This window comes from Pseudochaenichthys georgianus, chromosome 8, assembly GCF_902827115.2.
Source record: "Pseudochaenichthys georgianus chromosome 8, fPseGeo1.2, whole genome shotgun sequence".
Lineage (NCBI taxonomy): Eukaryota > Metazoa > Chordata > Actinopteri > Perciformes > Channichthyidae > Pseudochaenichthys > Pseudochaenichthys georgianus.
The window spans coordinates 16,956,757-16,979,244 of NC_047510.2; the positions used below are offsets into that span (position 1 = coordinate 16,956,757).

The following is a 22,488-nucleotide window of genomic DNA, read 5'->3' on the forward strand; positions in this document are numbered from 1 at the left end:
TATGATTCATTCAAAGCATTAAAATAAATGAGAAACAGAGAGCGTCATATACCTTTAAGAAATACGTGGGGGCGGGGTTCATAACCCTTTAGGAAACGCCCCTATACGATCCGCCCCTATACGATCCGCCTCCTTGCTGCGGTCTGCAGCCAGACTCTATTGAATTATCCCAGTGGTGGCCACCGGAGCTAACGGAGCCGCAGGGGGCTAGCTCCAGCCGGCGTCCCGGAGCTAGCCCACTGCGGCTCCGTTAGGTCCGGGCGGTGGAGTCCGTCGTTATAACTGGAGATCAAGGAATGCAGCGAAACGCAGACTTGGTTCGCCTGCTGTAGTATTAGCTAAATAAATTATGTTGAACAAGGCTTATTAAACTGAACATCGCCACAATTGTTCTGCTATGTATCGGTAGGCCTACTTATTTTCTTAACGTGTGAATGACAAGCATTAAGAATAACAAAATATAGCTAATTCTCTTGCAGATTGTCTCATTTGATTATGAATGTAACATTTATATAGGGGAACTACACTGTTAGCAGTAACTTGGTATGCATGCATGTTAGCATGTATGTCATGTTAGCTTATCTTCTTAGCCTGAGCCAGAGCTATTTAATAGAAGAGTTACGACACCGGAAGTCCAAAAACGGTTATCATCACGTGGTTCATGTAGACGAGGGATCGTTCCCCGGAAGTTCATGGCAGGCAATGTGAATGCATTGATAACAGGAGATAGAACTACGATTTTTGTTAATTATTAGTGAATAAAGGTTTTGATTTGCAATATGTATACAACAAATCGATATGTGTATGTATTTACATCAATATGTTTTCAAAATAAAATCGAATTTGCTAATATTAAGTGATAATATTAGGATTAGTGTGAACAACTAGTTTACATGTTACTAACAGTGCCTTGGTTAAAGAGCCTGTTGCTGTTTATTTATAGCTTTGAATTCTTTCAAACCAATATTATCTTCTTAAACTTGTATGGTAGTCAGGAGGATCACTTTCTAATGTTTATTGATACATTTAGAGGGAGGGGATCTAAAGTAATGCTTTACAATTCAGATTGGATTCATTTCTACCATTTTCTTAAATTCATGGTAGTTTCAGTAATCCCCTGGTAACTGAGGACACGAGTTATCTAAATGACTAATGTCGTCTTTATGGCTTTCAGAAAGGACAGGAGACCGACAGGATATGATGATGATGATAATGATGTTAAATGTGTTGCTTTAGGAACATCCATTGCAAATACATGGAATTCAATAAACATAGAAGAGCATATCATGCAGTTTGTCGGTGCCTTTTCCTCCGTGTTGTCCTGGTTTGCTGTGCTGCCTCCTAGTCGCCACCATGGTTTGCTGTGCTGCCTGGGGATGCTCAAATCGCTCAGAGAAATGAGTACGAATGTACGGCTTCCCCACTGACACAGAGCGGAGGAAAAAATGGCTGGCTCAAGTCAGCAGGAGCAATTTCACGACCAACAGCAACAAAATATGTGATTTATATACAAACACTGCATTTGCACTTTTTCACAAAACGAAAACCACACCATTGGGAGAGCTTCATGTTTTGTTTAATACAAAAAAACAGGGAAAGGCTTGAAAAACACAGAGTTGAGACTCAGGGTGCAGGGTGAGGGTCTCAGTGCAGGTATTCAGGCTCCATTGAACCCCCCTCTGGTTCTTGTGCTGAGAGAGGGAGCAACAGACAGGAGAAAGGGTTATACACACCTATATAGCACACCTATTGCCTTGGGGAGATAACATGTTTACTTATATAAAACAGTAGTATTAAACGTACCTTGTGTTTTCACTCTCACTTAAGTCCCTATCCCTTTGCCATCAATCCAGAATCAGCTGGGCTGCAACATTATACATAATCACAAGGACACAATATGGCTCTGCTAAAAACACTCACTCTTACACGCACCAAAGTTATATTTATCTAATATTTAACTCCCTCCACCCCCGCATACAATCCCGTTTAGAAGCCCCTCTTCTCTAATTCAACATGTTGGACGAAATGACATAGAGAGAACGGAATTTACAATTAAAAGGCTGTTCAACGTGTGTTGCTAACTTGCTTCGGTATGCTAGCTTAATCTGTTATCTGTAAACGTTCCCTAAATCTACTAATTTAGGGATAATCCACTGACATCCTTTAATACACATGTTCATTTGAATCAGATGTACTGATAATATCCGCAATATACATCTTTAAACTTCTTCTTACCTTTAAAAGTCCGTCACGAACGGTGTATTATGCTGCAACTCCACAGCTCTGCCAGCCTTGGCGCTAACTTCCGGGGAACGATTGAGAGGCTCCACGATCCGCCATTGCTGTAAAAAAGTGGTCCATTGGAGTGAACGGAGATGTCGTAACTCTTCTATTAAATGGCTCTGGCCTGAGCTAGCTCTGTTTACTTCCAGTTCGCCTCGGCTCCGCCTCTTTGCCCTTATTTGGAGCAGGCGGGATTAGACTCTGATGTTGCTGTCAAACCGTTAGTGGCCGACTCCGCCCACTAAGGGCTTCTCGGCAACTCTGCAGAATCCTATGGGTGACGTCACGGACACTACGTCCATTTATATACAGTCTATGGTCTATCCACTCGCCGCACTTTGTAGAGCGCTGTGTCAGTGCTTCACTATCAAATCCATTCCACTTGTTTATTGAGAGAATGCCCAAATCAATGAAACTCCGTACCATCTTTTCACTGCTACTTTGTAGCAAGGCAGATTCTCCCATAGCGCGCACATGTTCAAGGAGTGTTGTCATAGTTGTACAGCTCAGATCTGTTGTATGAAGCGATGCCGGTAGCGGAGGTAAGGCACACACACCAAGTGTTCAGCACATTGTTAATACAGCGAAAATCATCGATCTCTTGGTTTGATATGTTTTCTCCCCCAGACAACATGGACATGAGAACATTTTTTTCAAAGAAGAGGAAAGTAAGTCATCAGCTGGTAGCAGTTAATCAGTTAACAGTGATGGCGGCGGTGGCGTCTCACTTCTGGAGAGGAGTTTCGTCTTTATGTCATGATAGAGATACAAATACTGAATAGTTTGGATGAGAAAAGGCATCGAAATGCCAGGTTACTAGTCTTTATCATGTAAACAGGGAACATGAATAACCCGATCTCTCTGTGCTCATGTAAACACCATGATGTCCATGTAGAGTCAGTGTGTTTTACTGGAGCCTCAGTTCGATAAGAGATTATTTTCTGAGTTCTTTAACTTCGGTACTCTCTCTCAAAATGGTAATGTGCATTATGTTTTAATTATACTTCTTATCATTCAGAAGCTTGTTGTGTGTGTTTATGTTTTACTGAGTGCTTATAGGCAATTTCCATCCCAGTATTCAGTTAACTATTTATTTTCTGTGCACATTACATAGACTAGCTAATATTCTACCTACTGCTTGGGACTTTGAGTCTTCAAAATGTCCAATGTCACAGATTGGGACTTACTTTAGAGTCAGTTGTATGTACATTCAGTATGACTTGTTATTATTCAATGTGAAAGAGTATACTGCTCAATCAATAATGATCACTTCACCACCTCTCTTGACATCTAGGCGCTCTTGAGAGTGAGTCAGAGGCAGAACACAGGGACAGTGGAGAGAGGTACGTTGCTGAGGTGAGTGATGAAAGGGAAATGACAGTTTAGAGTAAATTGTGATGTGGACTCTCATCCCAGAATGTTAAGGAAATCAGTGGGGATATTGAACAGGAAGCATTTCAGTCAAGGGGCATCATATGACCAATATAGACAGAAGAGCAACATTTAAGTCAATGATACCATTCCTCGGTGAACTTAACATCTGTATGGAGTCAGATCAGTCTCAATATTAATAAATGCTCACAGAAGGATTCACAAATGTATTTTGCGATTTATATATAAATGACTCTCCACAACAATATCTCTCAATGCACTCACACATATTTATTGTTGTATATAAATGTACAAAAAATGGGCATTTAAACTGCTTTTTATTAATTCAAAGACGGCTCTGAATTAATAATCAAATATATTTCCTTTCTTTACTACTGGATGAAATTACAAAATGTACCCATCATTTTCCTCATGCTAGTATAGCCACATAAAAGTATCAAACCACCTGTTAAAATGCACCAGAATACAGGAAATCTATATATATATTTTTTTTAAATGTCCCCCCCACATTCAGGATGCTTCCTACGCCCATGCATGTAGCTCACCAGTTGATGAAGTCCACGGACTGCATCTTCAGCTGGTCGGCGCTGCAAGGTGGTGAGGATGAGGATATCTGCGGTGCTCCAGACTCAAACTCGTGCACAGAGCATCCTCGCACATCACCTTCAGCCTCTCCAGAACATACTGCCAATGACAGAGGGAGAGGAGGAACAGCAGGTAAACTAAATTACTTAAACAGCGCTGCCACAAACAACTGTTTTCACACTGTGTAATGATACGGAAACACAGAATTACTCTACCGTGGCGGCAACAAGACTTAGATTGAATAAGAAGAAAATATGGCGAAGAGAAGGAAAAGGAACAGTTATGCAGACTGATGGTGGGAAAGAGGTTCACCTTCAAGGTAAACAAATATTTCCACTGCGTTTGATATTAAAAAATGGCTAGCTGTAGTAATTTTCTCTCTTATTCTTATGCACTTCAGGATGACTCATGCTGGTTTAGCATATACCTATATTTAGTGTGGTATATATTAACACTAATGATGTAAATGAGTTAATTTAAATGAACTCCTACTAAATACTACTGGTGCTAGGATGTCTTACATCTAGTAAACAAAGTGTTGTCTTCCAAAATTAAATGAAGAAAACCCACATTTGGAACTTCCACCTTGCATTCTTTATTCATGTGTTGAAAGCAAAAATATATTCAGCTCAGTAAAAAATCAAGAGACCACTTTTTCTTTTTCTTCTATAAACTACTGACAACATTTCTCTGTGTGGGAATTCAACAGACGCTGGAATGGAATGGCTGCCATACTGTACATGTTAAGATTTAAGAAAGATGGGTCTCTTAATTTTTTTCAGAGATGTATGTTCATCCTTTTTAGCTTACAACATTCAAATGAGTGACTGCGTACATGTAAACATTTTTGGATTTTTGCAATTAAGTGGCCAAAACTTTGTTGACAAGATTAAACAGAAAATCAAACATATCACAATGCATTGTACATCTTTGTTTACATAGTTCTTTGGTCTGAAAACGAAGCTTTGTTAAACAGTTCACTAAATCTTTTCACTAACCACAATCATGCTGGTCTGGTTAGAGGGTCTCAGGACAGAGAGAGGAGCGATGCAGGAGGAGGGCTGTGATATCTTCAATGAACAGCTTGATACTATTAATAAACCAAATATAATAAGCTCTCAGAAAAATTCAAGATAATGTGGCTCTACAGTACATAAATAGACAGTAATCTTTGAGTATACAGGGCCAGGACAGAAACAAACAATGAGTAATAGGATTCATTGGAGTCTGTTTACCTCTTCCTATACAGTGTGTTTGACTATGTGTATGTGTTCAGGCCTTGAAGAGCACTTGGTGCCTCTCGGATGTTCGAGGACATGATTATTCATAATAAAGTTGTAACAGGTGCAGGTACATCCACACACTCTCTGTGTACCTTGTCAGCTGCAGCCAGCAGGTCATCGGCCATCTTGTCCAGGTTGGGGGCTTCGCCTGTGTAGATGAAGCACATCATCTCTTTGAAGACATCTGGCTCCATGTCATATAACTCCATGCGGTTCTGAATGGGAGGAGGGGACAGGAGAGGATAATTCACAAAGGGTTTAACAAAATAAAAGGAAAGAGAAGGAAAAGACAAAACCATGAGGAGCAGAGCATTTTTTATTTCATGTAAAAAACCTGATTTCATTTCACAAACTGACCCTGTTGAACACACACAGGGACAGTCTGCCACACAGTGATACAAAACAGCTCATAAAAAGAAGGGGGAAAATGAACAACCTTCTGAACAGTCTGAACACATTTCCGCAAAAACTACATTTATTTAATTATTTTCGGCTGATTCTTGAAAATTAATCCCAACATTCATTCCTTGACGGCGCCTGCAGCCAGCGAAGCAGGCTTTATCACTCGCTGGCACAGTGACGCCAACCTGAACCTTTCCCTCCACACTGAGAGGCAGAACAAAGCAGTAAACCAATTATAACAGTGCTTTATCGTCGCCACGGTGACCGGCGGCGTTTTAGCAGGGTCAGGCTGGGTGTACCAACAGCTTAGTGCGTTTGTGTCAACTCTGACCACTCAACAGCAACATAAACACACAAAGAAATAATAAAGGGAGGGTCTGAAAGCAGCCAGGTTTACTTTACTGCATGCAGTGTGCTGTGGTGCCTTTTTACAGGAACACACACAAATACATAAAGGCATGTGTGTGTGCATTCATGCATTCATGCAGCAAAAAAACAATAACGTGAATCCTCTTCTCACTCCCTAATGCAAATAAAAAGGCCATATTGTTTTGAATTTAGCCTCAGAAAAAATAACAACTTGTGCTTTCTTACTTCTACAGCTTGTACACAGTCCAGCCATAAAGGAGGAGGCGTGACACACAGAAGATGGAAACTTGAGTAATTGCATTCTGCTGATTTTTTTACAAGCAAAGTGTGTTGGAGTGTTGATGAAATAAAAAATGCAAGTCACATGAGAAAAACTAACAGCGCTTCCTCAGTTCTGTGAAGGCGAGCTTCCACCAGTCTCATAAATAGACGACGCTTCTGTAGTTACAGTGTCTGAAGCTCCCCCTTTATTCACAGAGCAGTCCTCTATTAGAGTGTTTCTTTATGAGCTCATTTGTCTCTCCTATATAGAGTGCTGCAGAGGAGTGTTAACCCATCTATCTGTTTTCTGTGAATTGTATGGGGACGTGGCCCCCCGTCTCTCCCTCTTTCTGATGAAGACGCCCACTTAAACAGCAATTAAGATGCATTTCCTGGCTCTGTGCTTTATAATTTCCCCATTCGAGCCGTGCAGGCATCAATATTCCGCTGACATGCACGTCTAAATCACCAAGGTTCAATCTCACCACCTCCTACCAGATGAAGACAACCGACTGTGGCGCAAGAGCACAATCACACACGGAAACATGGACACATGCTAACAGAAATATCACAGAGGACACATAACAAATGCCAAGAGGCACACACTGCATGAAGTGTTGAAAGACATGTAAGACAACCACAAATATGTATTTAAAAAATGTAAACTAAATAAACCTCACATCCATAATATCAGCTGCACTCACAGCAAATTGCAATTAATGAATATATACAAAACAGGTTTCAGAGAGCTTAGTTAAAAAATGAATGCCGCAGTACTTGACATTAAGGTTAGGAAATTCAACAACTCAAAAATATCTAGCACAATTATAAATGAACTGTGGGCAACAAGATGACATTTAATAAAGGTGCCTTGCCTTTGGTTCTGTTTGAAGACACCATTAAGAAATAACTATGAAGTCAATTATGTTAAAAAAAGCACACACAATGTATGAAATGATTTTGCGTGTCTCTACTGTGTCATGTCTCCATGCTTTAATGTTAAAAAAAAGGAAATATAATGTAATCATACTGCCTATGCTGCAGCACCTCTTTTCACCCTAAGCTGATGGAAGCTAGCCAATGGAAGCACGAGTGTTACATAGTGATGTCACTATGTTACTGAAGTAAACAAAGGAGTCCAATTGAGGCAGGGAGGGGGGGAGTTTGTGGGAGAGAAACTCCCTCTGGAGGGAACTTTAGGATGTTAGCCTTTGCAGACCTTACATGAACAAAAACCCTCAACAACAGACCATAGGAAAGGGAAAACCAAAAAAAGCCAAAAATGGCCCCTTTAATGCCCAGTCCTATCCAGATTTGTTTTTTCTAGTCGTTTATTGAATATAATATTGAAGCAGTATGCAATACTGTGCAGCTCTAGTGTTACAATGTACAACTTTAGGTGTAAAAAAACACCAGAATTCCATCATAGAACTATTGAGATAATTGTGACAGACTGCAGTTATTTTCCCTGGTATCGTCTTATTTTGTATAAAACCAGCACATTGTGCCTTCAGAATCATTTCAGACGCCATTATCATAAAACAAATTCATCAATAGCTTTAAAGACACCAGATAATTGATATGTAGTCAACCAGACATGAAGAAACACATGCACGTGTCACATTTGGATGTTTTGCGAGGTGAACACATCCTGATGCAACAGAGAGAAAGATTAGACATCCGCCTCTCCGCTAAGGGAGCAGGAACAAGAGAGTCAAGTGCTCAACTCACCTTCTTACTCTCTTCCATCTCGGCTCAAACATGGCACTGAACACCGGCGAGTGAGCTGAGACAGACAAACAAAAGACACACACAGAGAGGGAGGTTTGTTATTGTGTGTAATGTTGATGCATGCTGAGGTTTCTGATATCCGTTAACAGCCTGCCACAGGGTCAGAGGAGAGCGGGGGGGGATGATTGACAGCAGTGACAGCAGAAGAAGCTTCATGTGGAAAAGCTCTGACGTGCTGACAGACTCATGACGACCTCTGAGGTGCGCTTAGCAAGAGTGTAACGCTGATAGACCGACGACTTGACTGACGCTTGTTTGATACATTATGCTTTAATTAAGATGTATCTTCCTGGCTTGATAACATGGTCACGTGCTGCCACTCAAAATAGACTATTCTCTAGTAATATATAAGACTGGTAAGGCTTATTTAAATAAAAAAAAAACTTAGTTATCTACTATTTTTTCCTTATTTACATTCATTTTCTTAAATTGTATTTAGCTAATTCAATTTGAACATGAATACATTTAAACCCAGTTACCACAAAGTGCTGTGCTGTAAGAGTTGTGACAAATGGAGGATTTAAGTGTTTCTATCACTTCACAGGTGAGACGGCCAATCACTTGTGTGTTTTCTCTCTCACTACTCCAGACATGACCCCATCTGCCAAGGTTATGTTCCATCTTCAGCACAGACCGACCATGCCAACGGTGTGATCCAACCACAGCACTTCCAATTACGTAAATCAGTCCTACTTCTTTGCTCAAGATCAACTCCTGTATGATAACGCGGCATGAGTAAAATAATCACCACATCTCGTCTCAACAACACTGTATTCTCTCTCTTATCATGGCAGCCGTGAAAGCTGTTAGCCTCGACTCAGGCTGAGGAGGACGAACCTCACACATTGTTTGAACTCCGTAACCTATTGCTTGTTTAACAGCGGAGAAACTGTCTCTTATAAATACCTTTAACCTTCACTAAAAAACTAAAAATCCCAAATGAACTAGCATTGTGCTCTTCTGTTTGACTCCACTTTGTTTGATAATGTGCTCATTGGGTAACACTTTACATTACTGTTCACTAATGAATGCTTAATTAACTAGTGATTAAAATGTAACAAATGTTTCAACACGTTATTAAGTATGTGTCAAAGGCAGTAATATGTTAATTAATTTCAGTACTTAATAATGAGTTATCAACCTCAAAGCTAGCTACCCATTTAATGACTCTTTGGAAACGTGGTGTCATCCATCAACTCGGAACGAGACACAAATAAGGAGAATACAGATAGTATCAGTAAAGCGTGGGCCTAAAAGTGGATCAATAAGGTAACCATGGGACATAGCTTCTTTGATATTAACTAATATCATCTATAATTAAAACAGTAACCAACACCAGCCCCCAAAGCACTCAACTCAAGGAATTCAAGGTGTGTTTCAGATATAATCCAGGGTCAGAAAAATGTCCAAGGTCAGGCCAGAAACAAACGCTCTGGGTTAACCCACTACCTATATTTCAATAGCCAAAACACAGAGATTTACGTTTTATTAATGTTTTCCGATACATCTATTGAGTTGTCATGGTGAGAAGGGTCTGCGTTGCTTTTATCATGAGATAAGATGTGACAAGACATGTGACAAACCATTTCTCAGTCAGTGTCAGAGGGAGCAGGTTAATGCTCTCCCTCCCAGCAGCTGGACCATCATAGAAGCTCAAAAGTGGAATGGGTGGTATCTAAGTATTAAAAGGCGAGGGTTGTTTAAGGGATTAGTTAAATAGATACAAGGCATTTTAGTATCCCTTCTGCTTTCTCTGCAGAGGTCATTTGTTTGTTTATTTTACACAGGAGGTGAACAAATCTGTCTGGACAGTTTAAGCAACTTAAGGTTTTGGACAAATCCACCAATGATGAGAATGTTGCCGTAAGAAAACATGGTCTACAGATAGAGAACCAAAAAAGGGAGTATGTGCAGTGTCAAAGACAACATGCCAAAGATTCTTGGTGCTTTGCCATGTCTTATATGGCAGGCCAACGTATCTTGGATCATGATTTTCCTACTAATGCTTTTGTCCCAGATCAGGTAGGGTCAACATCCGACAAAGCTCCCAAAAAAAGTTAGTGTAGTTGCCAGTGAATAACATGCATTCTGGATAGCATACTTAGCACTCAATGGGCAGGTGGGACTGTGGGGACAAACCTACAGTAAGTGTGTCTGGTGCAGATCAATACTGGTGAGCTCATACTGCAGCAACAAAGGGAAGGGGCGGGCAAGAGAGACAGAGCCAGAGAGAGAGGGTCATAGAAAGTAAATGTAGGGAGAGAGAGAGAGAGAAAGTCAGGATTTGGCAGTAAAGGGAACTGAAAAAAGAGATGAAGCAGAAACTACTTACAGGAAGACAAATAGTATAGTGATAGGGAGAGAAGGGGGCAGGAGAGAGGAAGGATGCAAATAGAAGACGGTAAAAAGAGACAAGGAAGAGATTTAAAGGGGAAAACATGAGAGTGAAAAAGGGGATATTGACAAAAGGTAGAATGAATGTAGAATAGGAAAGAAAAGCAGAGAAAGAGCAGGTAAGAGAGAGCGGTGTAAAGATCACATGGCCAATGAGGAGCCAATTTCAGTTGCTCTCCCTCCTTCGTTTGATCCCTCTCTGTCCGTCTCCACGGCGATTAACGGCCGGGAGAGTTGTCACGGGAACAGCCGAGAGGGGGAATAACGAGGAGGAGGGACTTCGTCTGGACCAAGTGGAGCAGAGAGAGAAAGGGAGGGAGAGGGGAAGACCCCAAACCACAGCAGCACATAATTAAAATGGCTCCTCACACACACATTTCAACAAATCCAATAATGAGCAGCCTCTGCCTCTCTCCACAGAGACGCACAGTTCACCAGTTCCCTCAAACTGACTGACGCCGTCCATCATTAAGGTGCCAATATATGCAACAAGTTGTTTACCGTGCATCATGTTTGTTTGTTTGTGTCTCAACATTAAAGGTTGTGGTCAATATATGTATATGTATATGAAGGCAGATTAAGTGCTAAAGGTGCTAGGAGCTGATACGTTGTTTTGATATTGGATCTGTTGAAATTGAACCATCTCTGTGATACACAGAAATTATTCATTAAAGGAATGTAATTTGATTAAGTATTTCCTCCGGAATTTAACTCCTTGAAGAGGGGGAAACATTTGAAGCAGAATTAAGACTGTATTTAAACTTTCAAATAAAAAATTCAGGATAAAGACAAACATTAATTTCCTCATACAGTATATTAGCTTGGAAGCATTCCAACTCTTACACCTGAGTCAATACTTGTTTAATCAATCTGCAGACACCAGTTTAGATGACCCAATAATATAGGTAACGTATGACACAAAAATGCCATTGAGTCACTTGTTTTAGATTGTTAAATGAATGAGGATTAGCTGTTTTTCTTTGTTTTATTTTATTATAATTTCAGTATCTGGGTTCTAAAGAAAAGGATTCACCTTGGATGCCTTTCTGGGATCAAAAACATCAAAGAATCGAAAGGCAACGAACCAATGCCTTTCAGTGTTTTCCCACTTGAACGCTAAGTATGTCTTATTCTGTCACCTATTTTAGATATGATGAATTAAAAAGCATATTATCCCCCACCATAAAGGCTTTGAGCGGTATTTCTGTCCGGTCACACACACTTTCGCACAGATCTCCAAGCTCGTTGTCCAGTCTGCAGTCAGGAACTTTCATGGTGTTTTGGTCACATGGTGTTCACACAGACCTGCACCACATTCACCTGAAAACACAGACGAGTAGAATGTAACATTTTAGTTGCTTGTCTAGCTTGTCTGAATACATTGATTAGAGTATTTACACACAGACTTTGAATTTAATAACTGCTCCTTTACCGCACTCACTAGTTCACACAAATAAGAAACGTGCAACGTTCATAAAAAGAAAATGAATTGGGTAATAAAAACATGCTGTGAATGACAAATTAGGGTTCTCTGCTTCTGTAATCAATACATCACACACTCAATATGGAGGCTATTCAAACAGAACCGATTCTTCCTTCTTTATCAAATCACATCGGCCACGCTCTCAAACAAGCCAGAAAATCGGCATTGATGTGAAATTGGGCGTGCACGTGTGTGTGTGTGTGTGTGTGTGTGTGTGTGTGTGTGTGTGTGTGTGTGTGTGTGTGTGTGTGTGTGTGTGTGTGTGTGTGTGTGTGTGTGTGTGTACATCAGAGTTGTCTGTAGCTCTTCCCTGCTGACTTCACCACCTGTTCCAGACAATGTCAACCAGACTCATTTATCTCTCAACAGGAGTCACTGCACACACACACACACACACACACACACACACACACACACACACACACACACACACACACACACACACACACACACACACACACACACACACACACACACACACACACACACACACACACACACACACACACACACACACACACACACACACACACACACACACACACACACACACACACACACACACACACACACACACACACACACACACACAAGGATAGTCACCCACAGCCCTGCATAAAATATGATAAGCAAGTTATTTACTAAGTTACAATTCATGAACAGGAGACCCGTCATACTCATTTAGAGTGAAAATAAATCCTAAAGTATTCTTTGATGGTCAGCATCAAGAGTGTAATAAAGCGTAAGGGTTGTACTACTAAAGTTCAGGCAGTCAACTCGAGCACCAATGATACATTAACACGTGACGTGTCTCTCTTACAACCAACCAAACACAATCTCCTTAACTTGCCGCTCTATTTAAGCTGCCAGGTCTGCCAGCCTCTGCCTCGCTAATGCTGCGGCTCTGTCACATTGCTGATGCGTTCACGTGCTGCTTGCCTGCCCCACCACCACCCCAGCTTCCACCTGTAGGCTCGGGGATAGTTACAGTATCTAATCATCACTCAATGTTCTATGTACATCTGTGGAGTGATGAGCCTAGACGCCAAACTCAACTATATGCTGCTCTAATAAACATATTAAGTGAGTTGTCTGACTGAAATACACTATACCAAAGGTTGTGATAGAATTTCACCTTATACTATATCTTGTATGGTGTGTTGTACTTTATCACATTCTTATGTTTAACTATAAATCAAAGTGTTATAATACATACTATGGTCAAATACTAAGTATCATTATTTAATCATTCTATACATTAGTCTGGTAGACTTTCTGACTTTAAACCACTGTCTCTTTAACCTTGTGATTGTTGTCTTAAATGGTATTGTTTTTACATAATTTTACTTTCCTTTAATTCCTTGTTTACCTCTTAAATGTTATATTTCACTTTCTTCATTTATCTGCACTTCTTTTTGACCTTGCGCTGCACCAACAACAGAGTTTCCTTAGGGATCAATAAAAGCTTATCTTATCTGATCTTGAGGCTGTTAAATGCATTCAGCAGCTTTTAGATGTTCGACCATTAAACAAACTATGGTGCACTTTAAAAATGTCATCTTGTAAAAAAAAAAAAATTCTTTAAATTGGCCAAGGTTAGACATTTTAATTAAAGGCATTAAAGTAATACAAAACAAAAAAAACAACAATGCTTGAAATACAGTCTAACAAATCTGGAAAACATTACTAAAGGTTTGTCCTAGGTTTGTTTAGGAACTTTAAGGTGAGATAATAATCAAATTTTTTTTAATATAAATCTGTCAAAATATATTAAAGCCTACCTAATTGTTGCTGGATAGTAATGCATAGATTCTGCTAAATGTTTTCACATTATCAAGAAAATATATAATTTCTAATAAAGTAAGCCTTTGTTTAATCTGAGAGTGCACATGTAAAGATGTTATACTATCAAATTGAAACTTTTAACATAAATATCAAAAGCATTTATAGGATTTAAAATAGTTTAGAGCACATACACCATTAAGTTATAAAAGGATTTGTAATACAAAATAGATTCTAAAGAAGATTTGTAACATCTTAAAAAGATCTTACTGGATTGTGAAACTGTTTTAAAGGTTGTTTTTAATTACCACACAAGAGGAAGAAGAAAATAAACTTGAGGATAATCTTGGTTCTCTGGCTTTTATTGCTGACAGATATAAATACATTTAGTATACAACTTTCAAGAAAAGGCTGAAAATCCCCACAAAGTGACCTTGCTATTAAAGCTTCACTGGGCGGGCACCCAAAACCAAAAAAAATAAAAGTAAAAACATCCCTGCTTATCCATCCCCATCCATCTGCCTGCCTATTCATCCAATAGCACACCCATCCACCTATTCAACTCACACAAAAAGAGTCCTAGAAAAGGAGAGAAAGCACATATAATAGACAAGTACGTGGCAAGCAGGAAATTGAATGTCAAGGAGCCTTGTTTGCTCCTGATGGAGGTTTTGGAATTACCCTGAAGCGGACAGAACGACAGAGAAAAAGAGATGGAAGGAAACATAATAAAACAGAGGAAGAGAGGAATAAAAAGGAGGATAGAGAAAGGGGAATATAGGGATAATAAAAGGCAGAGAGAATACAGATGCAGAGATACCAAGAAGAGGCCATCACACATGGGGGGCGGGGGGGATATGGGTGCGATCTGCAGTTGGAGATGGCCTCTCTTAAGAAGCAGCTCATTTGTGGCTGAGAAATGACAGGGACACAGTGAGAAGGAAATGTGACTTTTTTAAAGAAAGGAGCTTTCACAATGTGTGTCTATGACTGTGTGACAGTCTGGTTTTCACAGCTGGCTCTGTTAATCACACTCCAGGGGGATGCAGGTCTGACTGACTGACGTACATCCATCTCCTCACAGAGGAATGCTCACACACACATATATATACATTCACACGAGGAGGAGACAGTCCCACTCAGACACTGGCATTCATAAAACGCTGATAAGCAATATAGAAAGAGAGTTGCTGTGCGAAGGAGAAGAGAGGGAGAAAAACAACAACAAAAAAAGGGGAGAAAGACAGACGGACAGACAGAGGGCAGGGGACATTATTCAGTCAGCTCAAGTGTAAATGAAAAATGGCTTTAAGAGAGGAGGAGGAGGGCTGTGAGTGTTGCTTTGTGTCCTGAGAAGTAAACAAGTGCTGAAAAGCGAGTTGGAAGAGAAGCCAGCGAGCCTGGTCAATGCCTTTCGGTATAAATAGCCCAATTATCATGGCGGAGCTGTAGCTGGGCTCTCAGACGCAGCATGGCAGAGCCGGTCTAATTACTGGCTAACTTGACCAATTATTCCACTGTTTAACCAGGCAGAAACTAAATCGCAGCACCTGGTTATTTAGACACACCGGCTGCCCTGACAGTCTTCACGCCATAAGCTGTCATCTTCAGTCATTGTCAACCTCCTCCTCGTTCTCCTCAGAAACCCTTCTTCTCTTCTCATACTGCTGGGTGGACAGGGATGTAAACGGGTTGGATACATGTGCTTTTTTCTGAAAATACCGTTAAATGTACTCAAATCTATAATGGTAGTTTAAATGAAGGGCTTAAATTCTATTTTAGATTTTTTTAATGCTTTACAGACATAAGAACTGCAACTATTAGTCGTTAATCAGTTAATAGACAGAAAAAGAAACGTAGACTGTGAGTAACTATTCATGCAAAATTGGCAGAAAATTCAGTTTTCAGATTTCCTGATTTCTGCTTTATATCATATTGAACTTAACATCATTAGGTATTGGACATTTCTTTCCTGAATATGTAGTGTCCATCTTTTCAAGGCTTTTAAATGTAATAGATAAGTCATTACGGACTGAGTCAATCTGTTCATGTGAGTTTTGTAATTCTTATAGCAGTGGAATGTTTTTGGCTTGATGGTAGTACAACAATCTATGTCAAAATAATCACTAAAAATATTTGTGTTCAACCTATGTTTTTCACAGAGAATTAACTTAATACTTTTTAAGATATCAAGTAATAATAGGTTTTTCGTATATATTTCATTGTAATCCAACAAGCAATGGTGAAAATATCCAAACAAATTGTTAGACTGACCAACACACTGACTTTTATTTACTCCCCACTGGTGCTAATTATGATTATAATGACAGAAATACATTCTGTGTGTACAACCTAAGGTAAAGAATAACAGTAATGAAGAATCATTGCTGCTATATCACCACAATCATCATTTGTTTTAGTAATTAAGTTCCCAGGATAAGTACACACTAAAGCGCTTCCCAGTTAGTTCCTCAGACATCAAGATGGATCTGTTGTAAGCTCCCTCTCAACCCTCCAGGCAACGCAGAGTTAATATTGAGTTTATCTATCCAGATGATTTATTCATAATGCATCAATCTTTTTGTTTGTTTATGGATTTACAGTGCTTTGCCATGTGTGAAATAGTTTGGAAAAGGGGGGGAAAAATCTAATTAAATGAAATTCATTAAGTTATGGAACACTTGTTCGTTTACCTCCCAAAGTCTCACTTTCCTCGACACACGCGGAGATCAGGGACACATGGACATATTCATACAGTACACTGACCTTATCAGACTGCACACACTCATATGACACTACAACACTGCAGCTGTAAGGTTTGAAATAGAAAATCAAAGTGTTTTTTTCTCGCAATATATATATGCAATATTTGCATGAAAATTATTAAATGTGCACATTGCATAGTTTTACTGACCTGAATTGAAGAGGCTCCTTTGAAATCTGATTTAATATTACTGTAATATATTTCACTCCAAATTCAAGATATGTCAGTTGAACATGACATTTTCTTTCAAGCCCCCTTACCACACATTTTCATGACAGCACATGGTTCAAAATCAAACAAATATTGTTTCTTGACATAATATGAGAAGGGTTGCCAGTCTATCCCCATACTAGCTGGACAATTGGTATTTATTACATACTGTATGTGAAAAATAGGCACCGGTTTGATTGGGGAAATAATGGAGAGCTGCTGACAGGCAAGCACAATGTCTAATGATCTTTTACTGTAATCGATGGAGAAATTGTGTGTTTTTTTGACAGGCCGATCTTTCCACAGACTTGTGTGTAATTTATTACATTTGAGACATAATAAACAAACAAAAAATGACGGAATGTGCAAGAGAAAAATAACCAGCCCCATTCTGCTGACAGAGGGTCTGACAGCAAGTTTTGGAAATGGCTGCCACACAGCTATTGCCATAATGGTGGTCACATTTAAATGGTTCATAGCTAGAGTCATAATGGTCCCGTGTAATAAACAATATTTCAGTGAAAATACCAAGATTAGCTCAACTTATTCATGTTCAAATCCATATTGCACCTGCTGCAGCCCACTGTCACCTTCATCTTTATTTTTTAAACTCACCCTCTTCTATCTATTAGCTCTGACTGCTCACAATATTTTATTGCATTCCCTACTTATCTTTTATTCAGTTTTGGCTGGCAAAGTATTCAATGTATTATCCTGTGGGATATACTTTGTTGTTGACAGGTATCACTACATCATTTTACTCGACACTTTACTTTCACATTGTATTTCCGGCAGATGAAACCAGCACACTTTTTTGCCTATAGGTTAAAATAAATACTGAGCATTAAATACAAATGGTCGCTTTTTGAGGAACCAAACATACGAATTCAACAAAATGATTTAATTTAGCTTTACAGAAGGGGAAAACCAGATTACTGTATTGTGGCTCCATCATATTTTATTCATTAAAAGTTTGTTTTCAACTTAAACCAAACTTTTAGCAGGAAATACAGCACATATTAAGTCTATCACACACCTCATAGGTGAATCTATTATAGCTGATAAATGTTAAAGTAACAAGTGACTGCAGTATTTTCATTTAAACCACATAAATACACACTCAACATACAGGCAAACACTGCAATGGCTTAATGGATCTGTGATCTTTAAACTTGTCCTCTGAACCCTCCGAGCACGGAGCTCATCACCCGCTCTTTATAATGCATCACTCGCCCTCCAGTCTGCAGCCAGCCAGAGTAAACAGACCCACCTCTCTTCAGCTCCATTTCTGCCTCTGCCTTTTCTTATTCATCCTCTGCAGCCACTTTAATATGGTATTGCCTATTGCTCATCAAAACCAGAAGCAGAGGGCAATGATGATGATTTTCCAGTCAGGAGACTCGGATGAAAGATGTAGTTAGCCGGCCCTCTGGCAGCTGCAAAAGGTGACTGAACTGATTAAAACTGAGAATAATAGCAGAATCTGATTTGTTCTTGACACAATTAAACAAACACAGCCCCAATTCCCAATGATATTAAACCGAAGTCAACAATAAACACTTCTTTCCTCAGAAGGCAAAAGCCAGAATATTCTTTAATTGCAGGTTCTTCATTTCATCTAACTTACTCATAAATGTATTTCAAGGCACCATGTTCAATCAATAAGACACTTTTATAGTGGCTGTCTTAACAACATTTAGAGCACAATATGTGACATAATATGTTTGTTGTTGGGAAAACAGGAGAAATACTGGGCAGCGACAGACAACAAGCTGGAGGAGGAAACAAAAAGAGCGCACCATCACAAAGCATATCAAAGGCTGCTCAGTTAAAGGGAAATGGAAACACTTTTCAAACTGCTTTCCATGCGACAATATTCCCATTAGGAAATGTATTTATCTAGTCTATTTCCAATGTAAACGATCGAGATACGCGAATTTACTTTTTGAAATACGTGCCAAATGACCATGGGCGCTTCCATTGCTCCGGGACTTTCCCAGTGACGTCACTGATTGGGTACGGCTTCCTGGGCCAAAGCTCAATAACAAACAACATGGCGTGCAATGCACCAGTAGTTTACATTACAAGAAAACGGTCGTCGTCAGGAGTTTATTGTATTGCCCCAGGCTGCACAAATGGATTTTATACAAAGAAGGAAGAAGTACATTTCCATAGGCTGCCACTAAAGGATGAGAAGCTGCTCAAAGTCCAGTCTGGATGCCTGGTTCAATACAAAACATTGGATTTGAAGCCAGGATCTGTTCCCACAATATTCGATTTCTCAACGTATGCAGTCGGGAACACCGACCGTCCCAGCACGTCGGCCGCGCAAGACAATGACAGTGTCAACAAACGTGAAGTTGGAGCCACCAAACGAGTTGCTTCAGCTGCCGAGAGAGAGGTAAATATTGCAGCACTACCAGATTACTAGCTCACACATGTATTTACTGACACAGTGTGACCTTATTAATTAACGCAATCGCGTCCAAACTAAATGGTAGCTATTATTATGACGCACAATAGAGAATTGGGGGTGTTCTATAGCTCAACTAATTAAACTGGCATACACACGCTCATCTGTCGAAAACAGCCCTAAAAGGGCTAGTATTGCTATTGATGGATGGTATTGCAGGACCCAGAGCGCACGGAGCACAGAGCGGACAGCAGATAACGGAATTGCAGTTGTATTGCTTATAGATTATCAGAACATTTCAAAGGGGACACAGCCCCATTGGATATTAACCTATGGATTAACTACATCATCGTTTTTATCGTTGTAATGCCATTGAAGACCAGTTTAGACCAGACAATGAGGAAGGTAAACCGTTAGCCTGGCGTATGTTAGTACCTAGCGCCACTTGTTTTGATGTACGTTTTTGTGGATAACCTCGCGAGTTTGTATCTTCCAGTGTTGAGGTGGGCACCGTTAGATTCTGTGTCTCCTTGCGATCATAAACGATGTGTTGGATGTGCGGCTAGGATAAGTAATAAGGGAGCTATCGGTGCAGTAATAGGTTAGCATTTTCGCTCGGGGCTAATTCAGAGGCTCACTGTTAGCATTGTGTTTTTTTAATTTTTTTATTCCAGATCGTATGCCACTCTATTCGACCGAATCGGTTCATAAGCATAGGCCATGGGATGCCTGGTAACTGTAGATGCTTCCACATCAATGTCATCTCCCGACGAATAGTCAAATTCATCGTTCAAAACGTCGATCTCATTGTAAAATTCCTCCATCGCTGCCATATCTGCTACGTTGTGTTGACTTCAGGTGGAGCGAAAACACAGCCAGTGACGTCACCATTTGGGACTCCCCTAATGGCGGCGGCCTGGTCCCGGAATTCCCCACCCGGCCGGCGGATAATTAATTTTCTTTTGGCGAGTAATATCCTATACAATAAATATTACGATCAATATCCATTGTAAAATGAATAAACTACCGGAATATTATAACTGTAATTGGTGTTTCCTTTCCCCTTTAATCAGAGACTAAAGACTGCCAGTGTAAGAAGAAAGAGCTGCCACAGTGAGCCTAGGATGAAGGCTGTACAACAACTCCTCTGCAAGGTAACAGGCTTATGAGGATATTTGGCAGTACACTAAATGTATACACCAGTTGTTTTGAAAGCAAAGTAGACCTGTAGTATTGAACTCACTGTTACCAACAACAACTACAGGTGGCGCTAAAACACTCAACACAGAAAGATTATGGAAGGAAATAAGGGTCATTAATATTCTGAGCTTGTGAAATAATGCTCAAAGTATTTGACAGCCTTAATTAAAATAATTATAATAATATTAAAGTTTATGAATGTGTTATAAAGTGTTACAGTGGTACGAATATTTTGTTTATGTTTTGACAAAGTGATATAAAAGGAAATGCCATTTGTTACACATGCACACACATTTACAGGTGTATACAACTAATGGCCCTTATTTGAATCCATTGGCTTTCTCTTAAAGAAAAGAAGGTCTCACTGAGTTTCTGCTGAAACCCGAATGCTTGAACTAAACTGCCATGATTCTTCACTCAAATGTAATCCCACGTAATCACAAAACTGTATCCATTCATGTGTTAGAGCTGTGTAACCTTTCAGGTGGCTGTTTGCAGGGACGCAGATGTGTCCATTTCAATGGCTCAGACAGGCGTGCCAACCTGCCATTGATACATTTCATGCATGATTTCAAGTCAAGCTGCTCAACGAGTGTTGTGGCCGGCACCCCCGTTTACAGCCAAGTGCCTGCCCGGCCCTGTTCTTACATATACACACCCAAATACAAGCTGTCAGACATATGCAGGGTTTCCCCACACTCACACACACAATCACACACACTTATTCCCACTGACAGTTCGCATGAGCCTCTGCACGCCATCTGTGAGCACCATCCATTTGGGTCTCTTTTTAAGTAGATTTGTTCCCTGTTGAAAGATCACAGAAACAAAAGTGAAAGCTTTGAGACTTTGAGGCCCGATTTAAAGCGCTCGAAGGAAATGTTTGGACAAAGAAAACAAATAAATAAGCAGGTAAAAGTGTTCTGTTTGTTCAATTACTTCTGTCTTTACTCCTGGAGAAGAAAAAGGCTTTTGATGGGATATAAAAGACCCATTGATGTGGTGCTGCAGAAAACATTTTTCAGAGGAAGTATCACTTACAAGGATCCATAGTGAATCAAAAATGGGCACCAACAAGCTATCATAAACAAATCACAATGCAATGAATCAAGCTTTTATTTCCGTTAGGGTGTTCTCTTCCTCTGCTCACCGTCTCAATCAGCATTTTAATTTCCATCTTTTCACTCAGGTCAACTCTAAATCATCTAAGCCTTTAAACATTTCCCTCCTGTTCTGTTTGACACAGCTATATAATTATATTTTATGTAATTTCCAAGGAATTCATTATTGTTTTTGTCGTCCCTTTTTACACAAACCCAAATCTCTTGTGGACCCTCTCTCCTCGCCCTAATCTCCCAACTCTGCCTTTTTATCCCCCTCAGAGGGCTGGTTGGTGTGTGTGCGTGTGCGCGTGCGTGTGTGTGTGTGTGGTGCTCAGTGTGCAGGGAGGGAGCAGCTGGAGCATCTGCAGTCGTCTCCTCTGACAGCAGCACGGCATATGGCACGGCCCTGTGAAGGATGGGTGCTGTCACCCGGCAAAGTGCTTACCCACCGACAGGAGAGGCGAGCGGCACTAACACCATGAAGAAGAGGAGGAAACAGCTGAACATCAGCACCCCACTCATTTATTCTCCCACTGCCACCTCACCCAAGGAGGGAGACACGAGAGAAGCCTTAAAGGAAAGACTAGCTAGCATTGGCCAAGACGGTGCTTATAATGCAATTCAGTATTTGAAGAAGATCTACCAAACTCAGGTCAGAAAATAAATGGTGACACAGTGAATTTAATACAAAATGATCTACTTTGGTCCACTACAACAAAGACAAATTGTTGTGATGACACAACATATTGCTCTTAAAACGATATGATAATATT

At 40.0% G+C, this 22,488-nt stretch overlaps 1 protein-coding gene and 1 long non-coding RNA gene across 2 annotated transcripts in view; both read right to left on the reverse strand.

Moving 5' to 3' along the window:
* Positions 1–1,450: 1,450 nt before the first annotated feature.
* On the reverse strand, positions 1,451–2,390 carry LOC139434320 (uncharacterized). Its single transcript, XR_011643679.1, has 3 exons — positions 2,236–2,390; positions 1,804–1,864; positions 1,451–1,691 (listed from the first exon to the last, which is right to left on the reverse strand). It is a non-coding gene; the product is annotated as an uncharacterized lncRNA (long non-coding RNA).
* Positions 2,391–4,216: 1,826 nt separating this feature from the next.
* The window catches only part of spop (speckle type BTB/POZ protein), a 47,954-nt gene continuing 29,682 nt past the window's right edge, over positions 4,217–22,488 (reverse strand). Inside the window, 6 exon segments of the mRNA XM_071203887.1 lie at positions 4,217–4,265; positions 4,267–4,296; positions 4,298–4,359; positions 5,636–5,758; positions 8,307–8,329; positions 8,332–8,361. Of these exon segments, the coding sequence (XP_071059988.1) occupies positions 4,217–4,265; positions 4,267–4,296; positions 4,298–4,359; positions 5,636–5,758; positions 8,307–8,329; positions 8,332–8,361 (317 nt within the window).